Below are 24,389 nucleotides of genomic sequence, written 5' to 3' on the forward strand. Positions count from 1 at the left end.
TGCAAAGTTGGTATAATTCTTGGATTTCACAAGGATGATAGGATTCTGAGGTTTAAGATGAAATAAATGAGTATAGATTGGTTTAAGTATGTGTACTAGAGTTAGGAATATAAAAGGGGATGAAACATGAAAGATTTAAGCTGAAATGGATAAGTTTTCGGGTTCAATAAATGAATTATGGGAAGAGTGCATCGGTGCACATTCAACGTGTACCGATGCATCAAGAGAAAATCCCAGAATTTGTTGAAGGTGCATCGATGCACATGGAGTGTATCGATGCACTCATTTAAAATAAATGAACATCGAATGCCATTAGTGCATCGATGCATAAGGAGTGCATCGATGCACATGCTTAAAATACAAACATCGAATAGGATTTACGCACCGATACATAGGTAGTGCATCGATGCACCCGTCAAGGGATGCATCGATACATGGTGTAGTGCATCGATGCATACCTTCAATAAGAGATGAAAATAGTTTTTTTAGCCTAAGGATTAATAGTTTGGAATATATCAATTCATATGCTGATAAGTATCAATGTATTACTATGTAGATTTAGAGCGTAATCTTATTCAAGAACAATCGAAGGATTAGAATCGAATCAAAGCAAGGCTAAGGTGAGTGCATTTTATAGTTAAAGTGTATAGAGACAAGACTTGTGATAAGTCTATCTCTGATAGTTGAATTAAGGATTACATACCCATGTATATGCATACATATACTATTGTAATAATGATTGCATGCATAATTCATTATATGTTCATATGACATTGAATGAACGGATATCATTGCCAGAGAATATAATCCATGTATGTGAAATAATGGAAAATATTATGGGTTTATATGAAAAGTGATGAAACAGATATGAAATGAGAAGTGTATTCATATTAAAGCCCATGTTATATGCTACAAGAGCTATAGGTATAGTTGGCATGCCAAGAGTCGAGGGTATATTAGTCCTTCGGGACATATCCAGTGGTCCTTTGGGACGTATCCAGTGGTCTTTCGAGATGTATCAAGTGGTCATTCGGGACATAGTGGTCTTTCGAGACAAATACTGAACAAATGTTCGGTGCCCCATGAGGGAAATTATTGAGTTGTGGTGACAGCATTAGTGCACAACCTCAATGTACTCAAATACCTCTGTTCTCAATAATATACATGGGCAATTGAAAGATAAATTAAGGTGAAAGTGATACAATAAAATAAGTTTCATATGTACATGACATGATTATATCGGTTATAGTGAAATATATACATGCATATTGAAATGTCATGATCAAATGGTAAGAATGTATATTCATGAATCTATAGCTACATGTTTATTTATTGCCTCACTAAGTCTATGACTTAGCGTGTAAGTGATTTACACGTAGCTACCAGGAAACAAGAAGAGCAGTACTAGAAGTGGCAAGAATAGCATCACTACTAAAAGATCAGATAAGAAGTAATTGGCAAAGTAGGTATTTTGGGTTGTGTATAGAGTTTGGCATGTAATAAGTTGTTAATTACGAATGCTCTGATCGATTTTGTATTTCGTGATATCTTTTATATAAATTATTGTATTTTATTTTAATGAAAGTTTAAAATTTCCCTGTTTTTCTTTAAGTAACAAAGTTTGAAAAGTCAATGTGACACCTCGAACTTATATTCGGGTCAGATACGGGTTAGGGGTGTTACATTTAATGGTATCAGAGCTACGGTTTAGTTGATTCTCGGCATAAACTGAAGTCTAGAGTGTCTTATAATGTATACATGCTAACAAAATAGTGAAAACTTTTGATCTGATAGAATAGTAAGTATGATGTTTTGCTAATAGAATGATATTATTGTGTCTTAATAGATGTCCGGACATGGTAGTTCTAGAAATGAAGCGGGAGATGATAGACCTGCTAAAAGTAGCAATTCACCTGCCTTGGCCAAGTAGAGTGAAGAACATATACCCTCTGGAGTGCCTGTGAATGAACAATATGTATTCTTTATAACGTTAGACGCGGTATTGACGCATTTCCAACCTCCTACTACTTCAACTCCTAAAATGAATATTGCGAAAGAGTTGAAGGGTTTAGATCTCCCAAGTTTAGAGGGGAAGCTGGGAAGGTCCTGTTACTGCGGACCTTTGGCTTAATGACGTGAAAGTCATGCTTGAGGGACTTCATTGTTCCGATGCTGAGAAGCTAGATGGAGTAATTTCCTTGTTAAGAGGGCAAGCAAGGATTTGGTAGACCAATGTTACATTGTGGATGTCTAGTAATCAAGTAACTTGGTCATTGTTTTTAGAAGAATTCAAGCATAAGTACATCGGAGATCAATTTGTTCGACAGATGAAACAAGAGTTCATGAATTTGAAGCATTGGAATTACACTGTATATGAGTACGAGTGTGAATTCAATAAGTTGAGCGCTTTGCTGCCGAGCTTGTTCCTACATAGAAAGATGCTTGTGAATGGTTCGTAGAGGGGTTACGTCATCGGTTGAAGGAAATGCTGATTGTATTGAATCTATCCTCGTTTGAAGAGGTAGTCAATCCTGTCAAAGCTTTGGAAAGAGCTCAGAATGAGAGATTTGAAAATTCGAGAGCTCAGACAGTCGAAAGAACGGTTACTTCTTCAAGTTCTGCACCATCAAAAAGGGGCAAAGATGCTGGTTCTCGACCTCAAGGGAGATCAGAGTCAGTGGCATCATCCGCTAGAGGATCGAATCGATGAGAAGTAGACAAACCAGTCAGTGGGATATGGAGCTAGGAGAGCTAATCAGAGTCAAGTCAGACAATGCCCACATTGTGGAAAGAATCATTCAGGGATATGTAGGATAATTTTTAGAGCTTGTTTTAGATGTGGGGAGACCGGACATTTTGTTCAGGATTGTCCCAGGGTAGCCGATGATTCTGCACAACTAGAGAGGTCTATTTCTGCAGGCCAAAGGGGAAGAGGTAGAGGTAGAGGCAGAGGAAGAAATCATTCAGAGTCCTATACTCAACAAGAGATACACTCCACGGCTCGAGTGTATAATCTCAAGACCAATGAAGATCAGGATGACCCAGAGATTGTAATAGGTATATTTCTATTATTTGATAAACATGTTATGGTATTGATTGATACGGGGTCTACATATTCATACATTACTAGTAAGTTAGTGAGAGAATTGAACATTCCGTTAGAAACTACTAGCAATGAGGTGATATTGACGAATCCATTAGGACACAGTGCTCGTGTAAATATGGTGAGTCGAGGATGTCCCATACGGATTCAGGGAATTGAATTTCCTGTTAATCTAATGGAATTACCTTTTGACGAATTCGAGGTGATACTGGGAATGGACTGGTTATATTGTTACTATGCTAATGTTGACTGTAGAATGAAAAGAGTAACGTTGAGAAGTCCAGAAGGGGTAGATATGGTGGTATTTAGTGAATGATGGAATCCATTGGCAAATGTAATTTCAGTAATGTCGGCGAAGATGTTAATGTTACAGGGATATCAAGGGTTCATTGCTAATGTATTGAATGTTAGAACCAAGGAGAAAGGGATTGAAGAAATTCCTATAGTCAGAGAGTTTTCTGATGTTTTTCTAATAGAGTTACTGAGTTTGCCTCCAGATAGAGAAGTGGAATTCCAGATTGAAATAATGTCTGGAACTTCACCTATTGCAATGGCACCATACAGAATGGCTCCAAAAGAGTTACAAGAATTAAAGATTCAATTACAAGAATTGTTGGATAAAGGTTTTATCAGACCGAGTGTCTCACCATGAGGAGCTTCAGTTTTGTTTGTTAAGAAGAAAGATGGTTCAATGCATCTCTGCATTGACTACAGGCAACTCAATAAAGTGATTATCAAGAATAAATATCCACTTCCTCAAATCGATGACTTATTTGATCAATTAAAGGGAGTTTCAGTATTCTCGAAAATTGATTTACGTACGGGTTATCACTAATTGAAGATTCAAAAGAAAGATGTTCCAAAGACAGCGTTTAGAACGAGGTATGGTTATTATGAGTTTATCGTGATGTCGTTTGGAGTTACGAATGCACCAACAACTTTCATGGATTTAATGAACAGAATATTCCAACCCTATTTGGATCAGTTCGTGGTGGTTTTCATTGATGATATTTTAATATATTCAAAGTCAGAGGAAGAGCATAGTTCGCATTTGAAAATTGTCTTGCAGATTTTATGAGATGAGAAGCTTTATGCTAAACTTTCTAAATGTGAATTCTGGTTGAGTAAAGTGACATTCTTTGGACATGTAATTTCTGCAGAATGAGTTTATGTGGATCCTCAAAAGATTAAAGCTACTATGGAGTGGGAAGTTCCAAAGAATGTATCGGAAGTTAGAAGTTTTCTGGGATTAGCTGGTTATTATCGAAGGTTCATTAAAATCTTTTCCATAATAGCATTACCCCTAACTAAGCTGTTGAGAAAGGAGATAAATTTTTGTGGACCCACAAATGTCAAGAGAGTTTTGAAAGGTTAAAGAAGATTTTGACAGAAGCTCCAGTGTTGATTCAACTTGAGTCTGGCAAGAACTTTGTAGTGTACAGTGATGCGTCTCATAATGGTTTGGGATGCGTGTTAATGCAAGAAGGCAAAGTAGTGGCCTATGCTTCAAGGCAACTAAAACCACACGAAAAGAATTATCCTACACACGATCTAGAGATGACGGCAGTAGTGTTTGCTCTTAAGATCTGGCGTCACTACTTGTATGGTGAAAAGTGTTACTTGTATACGGATCATAAGAGTTTAAAGTATTTGATGACTCAGAAAGAGTTGAATTTAAGACAGAGAAGATGGGTGGAATTTCTCAAAGATTATGACGTAGTGATCGATTTCCATCCAGGGAAAGCGAATGCGGTAGCGGATGCCTTAAGTAGAAAAATGTTTATAGCCTTACGAGCTTTGGATGCCAAACTATCATTTGGCGGAGATGGTGCAATTTGTACAGAATTGGCTCTCAAGTCATCATGGCTGGATCGAATTAAGGAATTGCAAAGAAAAGATGAAATGCGTTTGAAGAAATTGCAACAATTTAAGAATGAATAGCTAAATGATTATGAAATCAAGTTGGATGAGAACTTGTATTATCAAGGGAGATTGGTGATTCCAAATGATGATGAGTTAAAGAATGATTTATTAATAGAAGCTCAATGTAGTCCATTAACGATGCACCAAGGAGGAAACAAAATGTATATGGATTTTGTGACGAGGTTACCTTTAACTCCGAACAAAAGGGATTCAATCTGGGTGATTGTAGATAGATTGACTAAGTCAGCCCATTTTATCCTGTTGCGAACTGATTTCTCCATGGATAAATATGTCGATCTATATGTTAGAGAAATTATACGTTTACATGGTATACTTGTTTTCATAATTTCTGATCGGGATCCTAGATTCACATCGCGATTTTGGAAATCATTACATAGAGCGTTGGGAACTCAGTTAAACTTTAGTATAGCATTTCATCCTCAGACCGATGGATAATCCGAGCGAACTATCCAAGTTTTGGAGGATATGCTAAGAGCCTGCGTAATCGAATTCAAAGGATCGTGGGAAAGGTATTTGCCACTTACTGAATTTGCATATAACAATAGTTATTAGTCAAGCATCAAAATGGCTCCCTATGAAGCTCTTTATGAAAGAAAAATTTCACGTGATTCAGAGTAACATCAAAACAGCAGCTGATAGACAGAAATCGTATGCAGATTTAAAGAGAAATGAAATAGAATATCAAGTTGGAGACAAAGTGTTTCTTAAAGTTTCTTCTTGGAAGAAGGTTCTGAGATTTGGACGTAAAGGAAAATTGAGTCCTCGGTTCATTGGACCTTATGAGATTATTAAGAGAGTATGATCAGTAGCATATCAGCTAGCTTTGCCATCTGAAATGGAAAAGATACACAATGTCTTTAATGTCTCAATGCTTCAGAAATATCGATCTGATCCATCTCATATCGTGAATACTTATGAGATCGAGGTTTAACCAAATTTGACTCATGAAGAGGAACCTATTCAAATACTAGCTCATGCGGTTAAACAACTAAGAAACAAGACTATTCTATTGGTTAAAGTCTTGTGGAGGAATTACAAAGTAGATAAAGCAACATGGGAGCGTGAAGAGGACATGAGGATTAAGTACCCCTATCTCTTTGAGTAATGAAAATTCGAGGACGAATTTTCTTAAGGGGGAGATTTTTAACATCCTCAATACCGGGTTAGTGACTAAATTGTAAAGTCTCATAATTTGGTGATTAAAATATAATGATTGAATAGTATAAAGATTTATTTGTAAATTATTGTATGGATTTGAATTGAAAGGAAGAATGAATAGAAGAGCAAAGAGGTCATTTATAAGGGAATAAGAAAAGAATGGTTATATATATGTATCCACGTGGGTTGAAGGGGGGAGAACACAAAGGCTTCCAGAGTTCTTTTCTTCTTCTTTCTTCCTTGTATGTGTAAAGCAAAACAAAGGTGAGTTTTCTGATTATTGAGTTTCTTGTTAAATTTAAGATTAGTTTTTGATTATTAGATGATAACAAAGCTTAAGGAAAGCTTAGGTTATCTTAAAATCAAAGGATGATGGAGTTAGAAGAGATTAAAGATTAGAGGTTCTTGAATGAAATCTTGGAATAGAGTTCATATCTAGAATTGGAAGTTAAATTTGACTTGTCATCAATCTAGTTAAGACATATTAAGGGTTTGAAGTGGAATTAAATCATGTTACAAAGTTGGTATAATTCTTGGATTTCACAAGAATGATAGGATTCTGAGGTTTAAGATGAAATAAATGAGTATAGATTGGTTTAAGTATGTGTACTGGAGTTAATAATATAAAAGGGGATGAAACATGAAAGATTTAAGCTGAAATGGATAAGTTTTCGGGTTCAAGAAATGAATTCTGGGCAGAGTGCATCGGTCCAGATTCAACGTATACCGATGCATCAAGAGAAAATCCTAGAATTTGTTGAAGGTGCATCGATGCACATGGAGTGTATCGATGCACTCATTTAAAATAAATGAACATCGAATGCCATTAGTGCATCGATGCACCTGCTTAAAATAAAAACAACGAATAGGATTTATGCACCGATGCATGAGTAGTGCATCGATGCACTCGTCAAGGGATGTATCGATACATGGTGTAGTGCATCGATGCATACCTTCAATAAGTGATGGAAATAGTTTTTTTAGCCTAAGGATTAATAGTTTGGAATATATTAATTCGTATGTTGATAAGTATCAATGTATTACTATGTATATTTAGAGAGTAATCTTATTCCAGAACAATCGAAGGATTAGAATCGAATCAAAGCAAGGCTAAGGTGAGTGCATTTTATAGTTAAAGTGTATAGAGACAAGACTTGTGATAAGTCTATCTCTGATAGTTGAATTAATGATTCCATACCCATGTATATGCATGTATATACTATTGTAATAGTGATTGCATGCATAATTCATTATATGTTCATATGACATTGAATGAACGAATATCATTGCCAGAGAATATAATCCAGGTATGTGAAATAATAGAAAAGATTATGGGTTTATATGAAAAGTGATGAAAGAGATATGAAATGAGAATTGTATTCATATTAAAGCCCATGTTATATGATACGAGAGCTATATGTATAGTTGGCATGCCAAGAGTCGAGGGTATATTAGTTATTCGAGACGTATCCAGTGGTCCTTCGGGACGTATCTAGTGGTCATTCGGGAAAAATACTGAACAAATGTTCGGTGCCCCATGAGGAAAATTATTGAGTTGTGGTGTCAGCATTAGTGCACAACCTCAATGTACTCAAATACCTCTGTTCTCAATAGTGTATATGAGCAATTGAAAGATAAATTAAGGTGAAAGTGATACATGAAAATAATTTTCATATGTGCATGACATGATTATATCGGTTATAGTGAAATATATATATGCATATTGAAATGTCATGATCAAATGGTAAGAATGCATATTCATGAATCTATAGCTACATGTTTATTTATTGCCTCACTAAGTCTATGACTTAGCGTGTAAGTGATTTACACGTAGCTACAAGGAAACAAGAAGAGTAGTACTAGAAGTGATAAGAATAGCATCACTACTAAAAGATCATATCAGAAGTAATTGGCAAAGTAGGTATTTTGGGTTGTGTATAGAGTGTTGGCATGTAATAAGTTGTTAATTACGAATGCTCTGATCGATTTTGTATTTCGTGATCTCTTTTATGTAAATTAATGTATTTTGTTTTAATGAAAGTTTAAAATTTCCTTGTTTTTCTTTAAGTGACAAAGTTTGAAAAGTCAATGTGACACCCCGGACTCATATTTGGGTCAGATACGGGTTAGGGATGTTACAGTTGATTCCTCGAATATATCGGAAAAACTTGGGGAAAAGAGTGTGATCCATGTTGGACACATATACATATCCGATGCTCACCTCCTAGTCAAAGAAACATGGGTATGATATTCAAGTCATTATAATCTCCACTTGATTGGTTACAGTAGAACTTAGTATTTGAGGGAAAAGTTAATGGTTCTTCCTTCATGCATAATTAATTTTGTTTAGTCATTTTGTATGTTCTGCTAAAAAAAGTTTGCATGTGATGTATAAATGTGTTAAATGCAAGATTTATTTATCGAATTACGTCCCAATATGATACGGTATTCATCTATGGAAGAAGTTAATGTAGCTTTAGTAGAAGCCGAGGAACATGAACATATTGCTTCAACTAACAAGACAAGTAATGAGAAGCACTCTGATACTGAAAAGCCTTTTAGCAGGACTACTTCATATTCAGTCTCAGCTTATCTACCAAGAATTTTGAATGGTTCTAAGGAAAATGGTGGAATACACGAGGAAATCGGTGATGGTGACAATATCAGTGAACCAGGGAGTGAAACCATTGAACAAGAGGGACATAATGAATATGATTTGGATTGACCAGGAGCTCCGGGCTGTAGTGCAGGTAAGTTCTCGTTTATTTTCAATTATCACAGTAGCATTCACACACATAATATTTTTTGAATCTTCTTCATCTAGTGTGATCGGTGGGTTCAAATTGAGTTTCAAAGAAATAGTTGGCTTGCAATTCATTTTTATTCAATTTTAATTACAGGAGAGCATGGAGCATCGTAAGCTGGAGCTAAGGCGCCGACCTACATTAAACATGATGATACCAATGAATGTATTTGAGGGTTTTAGCAAAGATAATCATCGAAGGGTTGTTGTGGGGAAAACGGTGATGAGGTGTTGGATGAAGAGGCCGGAGGGAGCCAGAAGGTTCAGCTGAAAGTTCTCGTGAAGCGAGGGAATAAACAACAAACAAAACAAATGTACATTCCTCGAGATTGTACTCTTGTCCAAAGCACGAAACAGAAAAGAAGCAACTGAGTTCGAAGAGAAACAAGACATTAAGAGGCTGATCTTGGAGTATAATGACAAGGTAGAGGAAGAGAATAACGGACTCGGAGCACAAACATTGAATTAGCCTAGTGTAAATAGCCGAGCTTATGGCCGTGAAAACTCATGGGAAGGATCCAGCAGCAGGAGTGGAGGATCACGACATCGCCATCATAGCCTTTCTGGAAGTGGGTCTTATTACGGCAGAAAAAAGTGAGATTCACGGTAGAATATCGAAAATTTGGATGTTTGGGTATCGTATTTGTATCATGCCTACATTAGAGATGATTGAGAACAACATTGGCTTGAGCTCTCACGAACAACCAGATGGTTGAACGATCTCTTTCGGGTCCGATTCGAAACTGAATTTTGATGATACACATTGCCCGCTAATTGCAAATCGGCAATCAAGCTTTCTGCAAGGCGGCTACTGTTACATCGGTTTTCTCATATAAGCAAGGTAAAAAATACCTCCAACTCGATCTTTTACTAGATATTACTAGTCTTCATTAGACGTACATTACGTACGATGGATCCTGATGTGATTTCTGGGAACCAAACGCACCCTAATTATAGCCTTAATTTAGTTATTTCCCTTAAATTCACTCTCCTACCACCGTAATTACCTTTTAACCACTTTAATCCTCAACCTACCCTTTCTTTTAAACCCCGCGTTTGTTTTGTCACTTAGGGTGCATTTGGTTCACGGAATGTAAGATTATTAGTGGAAATAAAAGATTACCAGGGAATAGGATTACTTAGAATGTTGTATTTTGTGTTTGGTTGGTTTAGCAGGAATGTAAGATTACCGTGTTTGGTTAAAAGAATGGAGATAATGACATTCTCAATAATATACTCCAAAAAATCTACTATTAATAATAAAACATTACCGGAAATAAGATTCCCGGCCAACCAAACATGGAATCCCATCTATCATTTAATAATAGATAACTTTGAACTTTTTTTTTCTTTTTAATATTTGAGGTTTTAAAATTTAAACTTTGAATTCAGTTGGTGTGATCTGTAGTTTTTGGTTTGTTATCAAAAAGCTATCATTGAAATCTCTCACTTTTCGTAAGTTTGAAGGCTCTCCAATCCTTTCTTTTTGAAAAGAATTTTATTTGGTGGAAGAAGTTTCGATTTTTAGAATCATTTTTGAAGCTATAAATAAGGCTATTTGATCCCTGGTTTTTGGAGCAAGTAAGAGATCAATCTCGCAAATTCTGAATCAGGTATTCTTATTTCAATCTCTATCTAAAAACCAATCCTTTCTTCTTTTCTTTGTTTAAAATCTCAATCAGGCCCTGTTTTCTATCAGGTTTTTGAGTTAAAACTCGAGATCTGAGCAATGGCAGCAAATTCATCAAATGGGGAACAACAATCACCCTCAAAGCCACCACCTTTGCCATCTCCATTGCGCTTTTCTAAGTTTTTCCAGGTCTTTTTTTTTTTTTTTGTTTATTTAGTACTAAAATGGTGGTATCAGTTGAGTTTATTTTATGCAGTTTTCTCTTTCATTGTGCTAATTGACAGTGAGTGATTGTGATGTTTTCCGCATCTGAGTAGTTGCTTTCTTGTGTGAATTGTAATATATTCAAAAGAGTTGTTGCGCTTACCCTTTGATTACGGTTTAAGAAAAATGGTATAATTTGAGCAATACTGCCGGAGGTCTTTCACGGAAGCTATTCTCAACCTGGCGTTGGGGGCAGCCTACTACCCTACCTCCCCCTTACCCCATACATATGGGAATTGGGTTTTGTTGTTGTTGTTGTTGTGGTATAATTTGAGCAATCTAAAGTGGGGCCGACAATGTTTACTACTATGGTCCCTCAGCTAATGAACTATATATCATACATGAACAGTTGGTGAATGTACACTTAGCTCCATGGATCCCTCTTGACTTGCACTATAAAGTATACTAATTTGATCCAATGTGTTTAACTGTTCATAAATTCTCATTTTATAGTGAATCTGTGCACTGCTGGATAAACCTCCTCTTCACATTCAAGAAGATTGTCCGAGAAACGTGTGGCAGGCCATATTCCAAAACTGACTCATTTTCCCTTGATTTCTTCACATTCAATTTTCTGTCTTTTCAAAATAAATGCAATGAGATTACTGAGAGTACTATAAAAATAATAATTCTTCAAAAGCAATTCATTCAGATCTAGAGAGAATCATTCTTAAGATAAGTTCAATAGTTCATGATGAATCCCAGTATAGTTGTCCTTCCTGAACAGGTAGCTCCTGGATGATAGATCCTTCATTATGGATAAATATCTAATTACTTTCTTGATCTTTGTCCTTGATCTAATTACATTTTATATAAAGTTTTTTTTTATCAGTTTCGTTACATTTTATCTTCATCTACATTCCATTTATACAACTAACACTGTCCTTTTACCGTTTACTACAGTCCAACATGAGGATTTTGGTTACTGGAGGAGCTGGTTTTATTGGTTCTCACTTGGTGGACAAGTTGATGGAAAACGAGAAAAATGAGGTTGGTAGATTTTTCTTATCTTATCCAAGCTTTGTTTCCTCCTTTAGAAATGATAAGCAGCACCGATACTAGCATTGGATCCATGCACTACGGTTATTATGTTCTGTACCGTTATTTATGTTTACCTTATCCTTAGGTGATTGTTGTTGATAACTACTTCACTGGATCAAAGGACAATCTTAGAAAGTGGATTGGTCATCCTAGATTTGAGCTTATTCGTCATGGTAAGTTCATAATGTTTCAGGGTCTCTTGATTTAAAAACATGTCATTTTCGTAAGGTCTAATATTGTGGTGAATCATAATGGGTCAGAATGGGTAAAATTTAGTGTAGTTTCTACATAGAAACCATGTTGGCTGTTGTTGTATCTTGCTTTCCACATTCTCACTGAATTTGGAGTAAAGACCGTTCAGATGATAGTATTACTACATTAGGGAAACAAATCTTGAGAATTTGGCATTTATAAATTCTGAATCATCATTTAGTTGGCATCTGCTGCAAAGTATTGCAAAACAAAGTGGTTCAAAGAGAAATGGGCAGTGAGTGCAAAAGTTCTGTATTTAATGAAAATATGTTATAGTATTTCTTCCAAAACCATTCTGATGTCAAAATTCAAAATGATTGCATTTTGCTACATTGGTCAAAATGGATTTTTTTCTTTTCTTTTCTAGTAATTGAATAGGCTTCACTTCTTTTCTTTGCAGATGTTACTGAGCCATTGTTGGTTGAGGTTGATCAAATTTACCACCTTGCATGCCCGGCTTCTCCAATTTTCTACAAATACAACCCTGTGAAGGTGGGTGTTTTTGTTTCTGATTTCTTTTTAAAATATTTCTGACCAGATCATTAACTTTTACTCTGTTTTCCCATAGACAATAAAGACAAATGTTATTGGCACACTGAACATGTTGGGGCTTGCAAAGCGAGTAGGAGCAAGGTAAGGGATTGTAGTTGTCTATCAATTTATTCAAGTTCCCCTCTCCACTGGCTCTAATCAATCGGTATTTTGGGTAACAGGATCTTGCTTACATCAACATCAGAGGTGTATGGAGATCCTCTTAGCCACCCTCAACCTGAAACATATTGGGGCAACGTTAACCCAATCGGTAAGTCTATTGAGGAAACATATATGCATTGGTCGATCCTATTGACAGTTAGTATTGAATGAAATGTTTGTAGTCCTGGAAGACAATACTTTCTCGCATTATAATGTTATATTTCTTTTCAAATCTGTCAAAATTCTAATGGGGAATTGAACCTAGGAATTGCGATGAACATCAAAGACATATTGGCAGAATGTATAATTTTATACAACATTATTCTGGCACTTAATGCTTCTTTCTTGTAGGGGTTCGGAGTTGCTATGATGAAGGGAAGCGTGTGGCTGAAACCCTAATGTTTGATTATCATAGGCAGCATGGGATAGGTAAATTTTCTTGGTTTTGCCTGAGTAATGGTATCCTGATATTTTTATTAATTCTTAACATTGTTATTGTATCCTTTTCCATAGAGATCCGCATTGCTAGAATCTTCAACACATATGGGCCACGTATGAACATCGATGATGGGCGTGTTGTCAGCAATTTCATTGCTCAAGCACTTCGGTAAATATCATGCTATATCATGGTTACCATATTACCTGCCCCTTTTTATTCTCAAGTTTGTTGTCAACTATATTCCAATTTACTTATCAGTTACTGACTTAATCAAAGAACAACTAGTTGTTGTGCCTAAATTTTTATTACCTTTTAGCCATTTAGAAAACTTTCTTTCCTGCTAGATTTTCCCATGAGCTAGTTTGTCTCTTATTTCACCTCTCTTTTGCACTTTGTAGTGGTGAAGCACTGACAGTTCAGAAACCCGGGACACAAACTCGCAGTTTTTGTTATGTCTCCGACATGGTATGCTACTTATTATGAATTTTAATGTTTTTACTAGCTTTAGTTCCTTGTGATGGTATCCCTCTATTTTAGTAAATTTAAGTATAAAATTTGTATAAACGGCTAGGTTGATGGCCTTATTCGTCTCATGGAGGGGGAGAACACTGGTCCAATCAATATCGGGAACCCAGGTTATTGCATGACTTTTATGTTATAAGCAATGTTTGTCTAGGATTTATCTTAGCTCTCAGGCTTATGGCCGTTGTCATGCACTTACTCCTTTATATGATTTATGTACTCTTTTAGGTGAATTTACCATGCTCGAGCTTGCTGAGACAGTAAAGGAGGTGAGTTTCATAGTTTCATTTCAGATGTTTTGAATATTGAACTATGAAAAAGTGAGGGTTCAAAGTTGTGGAGATTTACAGGAATGGGGGATGCGAAGTGGTACATTTTTCAGGTTTTTTAGTGTTCTGAAAGCTTTTGAAACTTATCTAGTTTCTGTATCGTGTTGCATTGTTGCCAGCTTATTAATCCGAAGGTGGAGATAAATATGGTGGAGAACACTCCAGACGATCCACGACAAAGAAAACCCGACATCACAAAAGCAAAAGAGTTGCTAGGTTGGGAGCCGAAAGTGAAGTTGCGTGATGGTCTTCCTCTAATGGAGGAGGATTTCCGATTGAGGCTAGGAGTCTCCAAAGAGAACAAACCATGAATGAATTATACAGCGGATGAGAAATTTTCGATTGGCTGATTTCAGTGCGTGTGGTGGGAAAACTCGGAGCTTATGTTATCTGTGATGTTGAGTTTATGCTCTCCGTTTACTGTGTCTTGTTCTTTATGGTTTCATAGAAAATAAACCAAAATTTCACACGGAATGTGAGAATTTGTGAAACTATTTGAATTTTGGTATGGCTTATAGGTGGTGGTGTTGCCGTGAATTTTGTTGTTTACAAGCAATAAAAAAAAAATCGATGACTATTATTGTGTTATTATTTTCTTGACCAACCATTTAGCTGCACCTTAATTTATATGTTTAGTCAATTTCTTTGCGACAATCCAAATCTTGTATCAACATCACTGCAAAAACAGGTCAGCTGGTGCTTTCGAACGTGGTTTGTGAATGGTTGCAATGTCGTACTTGATTTGGAAGGGAAAAAGATGGTATGATTTCCTTTAGGAGGAATAGTTTCGTCTCTCACACTCTTCCCTCTTCCCTCTAATGTACTAGAATTTTTTTTAAAAAAATAGATTTTATTGTGTTGCTAATATAATTAAAAGAAAAAAAAATGATAGTGTCAAGATATTCCCAATTAATATTGAAGAATCTTAATTCATTCTTAGAAAAAAAATATTGAAAGTAAAATTTTCATTCAAATTGAGTTCAAGCACAAGTACAAAATATTCAATTTTTATCTACTTACTAAATGAACTTAAATGAAGAAAAAAAATGAGTAGTTCCATCCGAATATAACTCAAGCGAAACCAAAAGCTTCAATTCGAATCAGATTCAAGCGTTTTGGGTTCAAATTGTTTACACCCAAATCTAGACCTCCAACGCCAGCCAGGTAGGGAAATGACGGGGAAGTAGAAAACTTAAAACACAAAAGACAAATGGAAGGTTGAGAGGCCTCCTTCTATAGGACCATATCTCATTGAAGCTCTACTTCAAAAAACCAATTCGCCAGTAGGCCTCCTAACTGATATTCTATGCATTGCTGAGTCATTATTGGGAAGCTTGCATTGTTTCCATAGGCACTCCTAACAGCTACCTGTGTACAAGTTACTAGTACTACTCAACCATTATTTAGTTCATAAACTAAGATTCGGCAAACAATGGCGTAAAATGTCAAGTTTCAATTTTAATGATCAAATAACCAGAATCAAGGGCATCAACCACTAACAATAACTGTAAAGATGTTTTTAACATTTATTCAAAGCAAAATCATTAATTGTTGACCAAAAAAATAATTCACAACTAGAGCGTACTCAGAATTTGATGTCTTCTGTTATTTTTATAGTTCATTGGAAAAGATAAAAGAACCACGCCTCTCATAACAAGGGATTGCAACCATATAGGCTTTGTCAAATCAGTGGATCACCTGCATAAACAAAGAAAACAAGGAGACGTTAATCACAACTTCAGATAATCTGTTATAAGAACATAGTAATGTTCAGAACTGCCAAAGCTAAAAGTAATTAAGAATCTAATCCCTGAAATAACAAATTTACCAATAAAACTTCCTAAATTTTAAAGCATACAATTTAGTCCCAGGATAAGAAAAACGAATCAACTGCCTTACGATTGTATCCTGATACTTGTAAATTTCAACCGACTACTGATAATAGGTGTCCGCTCAGATCAAATTTCATTTCATTTTTGCTATATTTTGTTTCTCTCTGATAATTTTTGATACTCTTCTCGTTTCAGCATTCAAACAGACTAAAATGTCATGCCAGCATGCCTAACTCAGTATAGACACAAATACCGCAGGTCAATTCAAGTGAATTCTTAAAAATGTTTTTTTTTTGGCATGGCAGATTGGTTCAGACAATGACAAAATGGGAAATTTGCTTCAAATGTATACTCATTAAAGAATGTTCAATCTTAAAGCACCACAAACCATGAAAGACTCCAATTTTTCAATGCTCCATTTATCAAAATTTAACATAACCCGCATACCTCTTCAATTTTGAAACATAACTTAAATTGAATAGACACTAGGAAGGAAAATTGTAGCGATTAACCTTAAAAAATAAGAAAATCTTATCTCCTGTAGTTTAAACACGATTCTCAGATCTGTCTCCATATATAAAACAAAAATTGCAAATCTCTAAAATTTATGTGAAGGAGCCAAGCTGTCTTTTAATCCTTGATTCAATCCAATTCACAAAAAGCGAACATAAGAAATCATAAATTAGGGTTTCTTTACCTCTTGTGTTTCTGAGCGAATGGAGAGTTCTTCTCATCTTCCTCTGCAAAAAGGAGGGACAACAATTAGTAAAAATGTCGATCGGTATATTTGCATATACGCTGACACATGAAAATACGAAGATTACAAATTGAAAGTTTAATATATATATATATGTTACCGGTGAGACCAAGGGAGAACTTGGTGATGATGGTTCCGGTAACGGCGAAACCAACAAGGAAGGGCCAAGTGCGGTTGAACTCTCTCTTGAAGAACACGGGCCATGGATCGAACCACCTTTTCATCTTCCTTTTGCTTTTTGTTTCTCTCTTCTTTTCTTCCGAGTCTTTGCTGTTTACTTCGGTAGCTGTAATCAAGGGCTCAAGGTTAAGAAGCAGATCGATTTTTGTGGAGGAAATTGAATTTTGGTTTCATTGTGGCCGTTGGATCATCAGATGGTTTTGTTGAGATCGGGTCTATAGAAGGGGTTTGGGGTTCAGTGTTTGACGGGCTTAGTCACACTGGATTGAGTCTGTCTCGTTAGTAGGCCCATTAATTCAACCTTAAATAGAATCCGATTTTAGTATGATATTGTTATAAACTATGCGTAAACTACGGACATAGTCATTCGATTAGTAATGTTTTTCTCTTTTCATCACTTGATTTATAAATTAATTATTCAATTTATCATTTCTGCTTTTGTGATCACTAGACAGTAAATGAAATGGCATGGAAACTTCTGAAATAGTATAATAATAAAAGGTATAATATCAAAAATAAAATGTTTCTAAAGTTTGATTAAATAGTTATTTTAATTTTTTTAGCATTTTGACCCTAAATATTTTAATTTAGTACAAAAAGATATTTATTTTGGAGTGTTGTGTAATTATTGAATAATAATTTTCACTCACAGAGGAGTCTTTTTGTCTCAAAATGAAATATTGGTGATCAAAATATTTCAAAAAATAATAAGAAATAAAAAAATTATTTAATAAAATATAGAGACATTTTTAATATTATGTCATAACAAAATTAGCCATCAATGTTTATGTATTATTTTAATATAAATCTAATTTTTTAAATAGAATATTAATCATTAACGTTTTAGTATTTCGTCAACATAACACTAAAAATAGTCGATTGAAATACAAAGCACTTATCTCTCGCCTTTCTAAATCTCTCATTTTGCTTTTCATTTTTTTCTATTAGTTTTATTTGAATTCTTTAAATTTCTTCATACGTTGTAAGAATGTTCTTTCCTCTTTTGCATAGAATTTTAATTTTTGTTTTTGTTTTTTTTTTTTTTTCTCTTTCTTTTTATCTCTCCTTATTTTTTTTTTGTTTTCTCTTCGTGAAAGTATATGAATACTCAGATAGGGAAGTTGATCATCTGACTATTAAAACCGATAGTTTATAACTAAAAAACGATTGATATAATTACAACCATTAAAGCTCACTTCTAGAGGTAAAAAGAAACTCATAAAGTGCCAGACCTTTTTGTGTAATTTTAAATAGGTTTAATACACATTTTAGTGTTTAAACATACTCAGGGCAGAGCTTGGTGAGGGTCTAAAGGATCTCAGCCTCTGTTAAAATTTGTATATACGATATAATTTTAGTATAATATTATTTTGGTTAATGTAAAAATAAATATTTAAATTAAAAAATATAAGAATTTATTAAATATTTAATCAAGTAGATACCTAATCAAAGAATGATAACCCCGTATTCTCAAAAATTTTGATCTAATAACAATTTAGGTCATTGAAAGTTGATATATTATACAAATTAAGTGTTGCTTTGTGAATTTTGAGTTTTTTTATATATAAATATAGGGTGAATATAAGGTAATACATGTACAGTGCTCGAACTCGAGACCTTAAGGATGAAAATAATCCCTTAATCACTAAAGTTACTTAGCTCGTACTGAATTTTGAGTTTAAATATATAATAAGTCTTTATATTTTAGTCTAATATTTCGGCCCCTGTAAATATTTAATTTTGGCTCCGTCCCTGAATATACTTCAAAATACAATTTCGTGCCTAAAGATATTTTTCCTAAAAGTAAGTGCTTAATATTTTTTTGTTATATTTTTAGATCTATACCGTTATATATTTTTAATTTTTAATTTTTTAATAATATAAATATCATTTAAAAAAATAAAAAATAAAAAAAAATCAAACCACCCCTCCTGTGTTGTCACTCTCCTTACCATCTCCCCACCTCTGACGGCTAATGATCACCATTGGTTGGGTTTTGTTCGGAGTAAGACTAGGAACTTAATGGTGGCGACCGTATGACATACAGATGGTTGTAGCCTTTGAAATCGTCGAAAAACAGCAATGAAAAACTTAGAAATTCGGAGACGCTTCATGGCATTTTTCACAATGATCGGCGCAATTTCACGATGGGTGGATTTTTGTCGCAACAGCGCAACAATTCTAATGGTGTCAATGATGACGGCCACGGATCGACAATAGTCGATTGACGGAGGAAGATGTAAAATTTGAGAGTTTTAGGTTTTTTTAATTATAATATTAAGTTTTTTTATATAAAATTATTTTTAAAACTTTGTATGCGTGACACGTTTCAGATAACGACCAAATTTAACAACTATTAATTCAGACACCTAAAAATGTAACGTTAGAAACGTTGGGCACCTATTTTTAGTGAAAAAATCATTAAACACCAAATCCTATTTTGAGGTATAATTTAGGCACTAAAAAGTGTATTAAACCTTTTAAATAAGGCATAGGCCTTTCAAATATTATTAGTAGCATATTCATAAATAAAAAAATTAGTATAGTCACATATATTAATAATATAATTTTTTGTATGGGATGAACACAAATAAAATTTTAGGGTGGATACAATCAATAAAATAAATAAATAACTAAAGAAAATTCGAATTTTAGGATGATCACATACCTACCCTCAACTCAATGTGAATCTGTCACTGTATATCATTAGTTGAATAAAACATCCTTTTATTTGTCTTTAATAAAAAAAATTATAAAAATAAGGAACACAGTCAAGATCCATAGTAAAAATACATTCTCGGATATTATATTTTAAGAGGGTTTGAGCTTAAGAGATTTCTTTTAGTGTTTTCATGTGATTTTCATATAGCAATATTGTAGTTTTATAAATTATAATCAAATTATTAATGTCAGAAACATTTTTATGGTATTTGATTAGTGAAAGAAACGAGTAAGTCTTGCAAGTACAAGAAGAACGAAAAAACTAGGAACTCAATTAGAAATTACTTAGATTCGTTAAGTATAGATCAGATACAATCACGAGGACACACACAATCTTAAAGATTCTTGACCTAGGGGAAAATTCTTGATTTTTTGATATGTCTAACATGTGAATCCAATTCTTTATGAGGGTTGAAATTCAATTTTTGTCTTGTTGTCTTATTGTTGAAAATTGTCATGACATTTTGATTGTGATAATTTATTGAACTATATTTTGATATAACAATTAAGGCAAAATGTTTTTGGACTTGAATTGAATTTATTCAAAGTTTTTTAAAGTTTTAAAAAATAATTCAAAGTCCATTTAAAAGTGGAATTGAGCACAAAATGATTTTTTGGACAAACAGAACTTATATTGTTCTTACAGTATCGATACCTCATAACAGTACCGATATTATTCATATGGTATCGATACCAAAGGTAAGGGAAATATCGATACTCACTAGGTAGTCTGCTACCCAAAGGGGTACCGATACTACTCTACATAGTAGTATCTGTACCATAGGCATAGTATCGATACCATCAGGCCCTAACGGCTAGTTAATGTAAATATAACAAAGGTAATATTGATACTCCCTTTAGGAGTATCGAAACCCTCTGTTTTGGACAACTTTATTTTGCACGAAAATTGATCCCCAACAGCTCCAAAACACTCCAAACGGCTAGAAACGGCCACAACAACATTCCAACATATAAATACAAGTTGAGGACACTTGAAGAGGGTTAGAAACACCTTTCCAAGCAATCAAACATAAAAGAAGAGTTTTTCATTCTTATTTTTATTTCTCTTGTAAATATTGTGTTTGTGTGAGCTAAATTCTTGTAAACACTCTACATTTGAAAGGTTTATTTATTTACTTCTTTTTACCTTTTGTAAAAGAGTTTTGGTTCTATCTTAGCCAATTCAAATGATAGAGAGTTGTAAAAGTTATCTATGTATTCCTGAAAAATAAAGAACAAATTAGTGAATTTGTTAGAAAATCCTTAGCGAGGAGCTAAGGAAATGGATGTAGACTTGGTTGCTAAGTAGAACCACTATAAATTCTTGTGCCAAAATTTTCTATATTTTGCTCTCCTTACTCCCTAATCAAATTATTGTCAATTTACCCCTAGTACATTTTTCGGTTGTTCAATTGAGCCTCTTCAAATCCTAACATAATTTGTTGAGTTAATCGATTGACGGAATCGGCCAAGAGGGGGTGAATTGGCAATTAAAAATTTGGTGAAAGCTTTTGCAGAAAATTGAAAGTAATTGCACAGCGATTTAGAGTGGTTCGACTTTCTCAACCAAAGTCCACTACCTTAGCTATCCACACTAAGGATTTTCCAACAAATTCACTAATTTGTTCTTTCTTTTGAGGACAAAGAGTAACCTTACAACTCCCTCAAGAATTATACCCCAATTCTTGAGCACAATCTCTCCCAAAGAGAAATACACAAATTTCGCAAACTTACAAGAAAACCTTACAAGGTAAGATGTTTGCACAATTCTAGAACAAGAAAAGAACACTAAAAAATGGTTACAAATGAGCACAATGTGTGTTCTTGAAAGCAAAATGAATATTGAAGGAAAATTGACTTGAATTGCACAAACTTGGTGTTTGATGCTTTCTCTCTTGTTTCTCAATGATTTCTTGTTGATCAATGGCTTTAGAATTTGTTTAAATACACATTGGGATGATTCTAACCGTTGGTAACCATTTGGATGAAGTTAGAGCCATTGTAGTGTGAAAAACCACTTAAATTTGTCTGCTGGGAGCTGGGGGTATCAGTACCCCTTCATGCGGTATCAGTACCTGCAGTGTAAAATTCAAATATTTCGACCGTTATATGTCTGAGGGTATCGGTACCTCCTAAGGGGGTATCGGTACTGTTGCATTGGGGTATCGATACCTATGCGGGGTATCGGTACCATCCGAGCATTCTGTTATTTCTCGAAACCAAAATGTTCATAGGGGTATCGGTACCCTCTGGGGGGTATCGATACCATACTAAATAGATTTTATTTTTGGCTCGAATATGGCTCGAAATACTTTGTAAAAATTGTTTCAAAAATATTTTAAGAATGAAACTTGATTTTACACTTGAGTAAGGATTGAAATAAACATTTGAAAAACTTGGAGTAATAATTTTCATAATTTTAATCGAATATATAGTTCAATATAAAATCTTAAAATTCATTTAACACTTAATTTGTTATATCAAAACTTCAAAATGTTTTCAACAATCTCCCCCTTTTTATATAACAAAACATTTTAGTAATTTTAAGATTTTCTAATTGAAAATCATTTTTGAAATCAAGTTTGAAAAATTACTCCCCCTTACTCTAACACCTCTCCCCCTTTTTGTTAAATAAAAAAAAGACTCTAAAAAGTTAATAAAACAAGTTTTTGCCAATTGATTTTAATTAGATAAAGCTTAAGCTGCTAAGATCAAAATCAAGAGAAAGATTAGCCATTAGTTCCTCAATCAATATTCATAAATAAATGTGCAATGAAAATTGGTCATATATTCTAAATGATGTGAAATAAAGAGATATTTAAGTTCAATATAAAAATATTCAAACCAATAATTACCAATCTTATCATTCAAAATATCCATAACAAATTCAACTCACAATTATTTAAAGCAAATTTAAGCATCCATAAATTCAAACATTCATAAGCATCAAAATGTTAAAACAATAAGTTCTAAGTTCAATCCAAGACAACTAAAGCAAAGCAAGGTTCAAGCATCCGTAGGAGGATCGGGAGGAGGAAAATGAGCTCGTAAAGCGGCCATATCATGTGTGAGCTCAGTAATTCGAACATTTGTTGCTTCGTTGTTCGTGCGCATCTCCTGGAGAATTTCCAATTGTTGAGCCCTCAAAGTGGATAAATGACGCTCTATGGGAGTTAAGCGGGAATCCATGGATGCATATCGGAAATCGAATGTCTCCATAAAAGATTGAAAATATGGAGGCATTTGATATGCTTGTTGTGCTTGCTCCTCGGGCTGCTCCGACTCATCGTCGGCTTCGTCAATATCTTGCATTAGTTGTTCAAGCTCAGGATTGTCGTCCGCTGCCGGTGGAGCTCGTGAAGAACTAGCTCCCGGAGTTTGCTCAGAGGATCGAACCCATTCACCGGTTTGCTTATCATTTGTCCATCCCAATTTAGTTAAGGAAATGAGATTAATTTGATGTTTGAGTGGAAAAGAGGCATCAAGACCAACCCTAAGCCTGGCTTTAGAAAATAGATTACTGAGAATACAACCTTAAACTAGAGATGAACAAAGTTTCTTATTAGGAGCAAGGTTTACAGTTTCAACAATCTCGGCAAAAATAATCTCTGGTAGGTTTATTTTAGTTTTGGTTTGGATACACTGTATCCACCAAAGATCTAAAGCTCGAAGGGTAGAGTATTTACCTCCGGATGGTCGAAACCCCCAAGAGATCATAAGATGAAGGAAATGATCATGAAGATCTAATACACTCACACTATCCCCTCTTTTGAAACGAGAACCTACAATTTGTTTTTCATTGGATAAACCATCATTATCTAGTCATAATGCATTGGCTATGTATACCGGATCAAGAGAGATGAATTGTCCTAGAAGGTAGGAACGAATTCCTATAGTATAGGTTTGAGCCCGATTTTTAATACAAACGGCATTAGAATAGAAGATACAAACAAGTTGATGGTAAACCTTTGGTTCTAGTTCAAAAAGCTTATCAAATTTCCATTCTAGTATGGTAGGAAGATATCGAAAATTGATATCTAACATAGCTTGAAGAGATGACATTCTTTCTTCTTGAATTTTGTAGGACTCGAAGTATTGAGAATACCTAAAGAAAAGATTTTGCCTACGGCCGGGTTCATTGAAGCACGAATTATGAATGGTCATATTTGGTCATCGGGATTAGGATTAGGAATTTGTAGGATAGGTGGAGGATTTGGAGGTGAGTTTGGAGGTTGGTTATAACGACTAGAGGAGGACCTAGGGCGTTTGTGAGGCATGACTTAGGAAATCGGAATAGAATGGATAACTTACAATTTTTAAAACACATGTATGCAAATATATCAATCCCAAAACTCAAACGAGTCCTCAATATTTCAAGGTTCTCTAAAACAATCATAATGGGCAAAGTTTTAGAAACTATTTTGAAAATAATGTTTGAGAATCATAATACGTATAGTTTTCATGAAAAAAACATAATTGAATCAAAAACATCAATTAAACCCATGATTTTCGAAAAAAAATTATTTCAAAATTTTGAATTTTTTTGAAAAATATTGTGTTTTTGATGAAATTAGTTGTAGAATCTAGTTTAGAAATAACATGTGATCAATTCCCGATAATTATTTCAACCTAGAACTAATCTAAACTAGTCCTAAGTTCAAAAATCAATTGAAATAGAGGTTTTTGAACAATACCTTGAAAATTTTGGATTTGAGTGGAAT

General features: G+C 34.4%; 2 protein-coding genes across 6 annotated transcripts; one reads left to right on the forward strand and one right to left on the reverse strand.

Moving 5' to 3' along the window:
* The first annotated feature begins 10,389 nt into the window (after window positions 1–10,389).
* On the forward strand, window positions 10,390–14,715 carry LOC120141993 (UDP-glucuronic acid decarboxylase 5-like). Of its 4 annotated transcripts, none has more exons than XM_039156756.1 (13): window positions 10,390–10,621; window positions 10,708–10,827; window positions 11,806–11,892; window positions 12,029–12,116; window positions 12,596–12,687; window positions 12,764–12,828; window positions 12,909–12,997; window positions 13,240–13,317; window positions 13,402–13,495; window positions 13,726–13,792; window positions 13,899–13,962; window positions 14,078–14,118; window positions 14,298–14,715. In XM_039156756.1, the coding sequence occupies exons 2-13, from the start codon at window positions 10,738–10,740 to the stop codon at window positions 14,487–14,489; spliced, it is 1,047 nt and encodes a 348-aa protein (XP_039012687.1). In that variant the 5' UTR covers window positions 10,390–10,621; window positions 10,708–10,737; the 3' UTR covers window positions 14,490–14,715. The 4 variants fall into 4 exon arrangements, with proteins under 4 accessions (XP_039012687.1, XP_039012689.1, XP_039012688.1 ...); XM_039156758.1 differs by having other exon boundaries at window positions 10,390–10,606; window positions 10,703–10,827; XM_039156757.1 differs by having other exon boundaries at window positions 10,390–10,589.
* A 906-nt stretch (window positions 14,716–15,621) lies between these two features.
* On the reverse strand, window positions 15,622–17,115 carry LOC120142088. Of its 2 annotated transcripts, XR_005517821.1 has the most exons (3): window positions 16,868–16,967; window positions 16,708–16,750; window positions 15,622–15,876 (listed from the first exon to the last, which is right to left on the reverse strand). XR_005517821.1 is itself a non-coding variant. In XM_039156851.1 (2 exons), exons 1-2 carry the CDS (start codon window positions 16,989–16,991, stop codon window positions 16,704–16,706), a joined length of 171 nt encoding a protein of 56 aa, XP_039012782.1. In that variant the 5' UTR covers window positions 16,992–17,115. The 2 variants fall into 2 exon arrangements, 1 of the variants encoding a protein (XP_039012782.1); XM_039156851.1 differs by lacking the exon at window positions 15,622–15,876 and having other exon boundaries at window positions 16,704–16,750; window positions 16,868–17,115.
* Window positions 17,116–24,389: the final 7,274 nt, after the last annotated feature.

Source organism: Hibiscus syriacus, unplaced genomic scaffold (genome assembly GCF_006381635.1).
Source record: "Hibiscus syriacus cultivar Baekdansim isolate YM2019G1 unplaced genomic scaffold, ASM638163v2 tig00110819_pilon, whole genome shotgun sequence".
Taxonomy (NCBI): Eukaryota; Viridiplantae; Streptophyta; class Magnoliopsida; order Malvales; family Malvaceae; genus Hibiscus; species Hibiscus syriacus.

What these genes read in the sequence shown, in the direction of transcription:
- LOC120141993 (XM_039156756.1), top strand. Translation starts at nt 10,738, where the DNA reads ATGGCAGCAAATTCATCAAATGGGGAACAACAATCACCCTCAAAGCCA. An exon ending in GCAAAGCGAGTAGGAGCAAG is followed by an intron (nt 12,829 to 12,908) that starts GTAAGGGATTGT and finishes TTTGGGTAACAG; the next exon opens with GATCTTGCTTACATCAACAT. An exon ending in TTTGTTATGTCTCCGACATG is followed by an intron (nt 13,793 to 13,898) that starts GTATGCTACTTA and finishes ATAAACGGCTAG; the next exon opens with GTTGATGGCCTTATTCGTCT.
- LOC120142088 (XM_039156851.1), bottom strand. Translation starts at nt 16,991, where the DNA reads ATGAAAAGGTGGTTCGATCCATGGCCCGTGTTCTTCAAGAGAGAGTTC. An exon ending in GTTCTCCCTTGGTCTCACCG is followed by an intron (nt 16,751 to 16,867) that starts GTAACATATATA and finishes TCCTTTTTGCAG; the next exon opens with AGGAAGATGAGAAGAACTCT.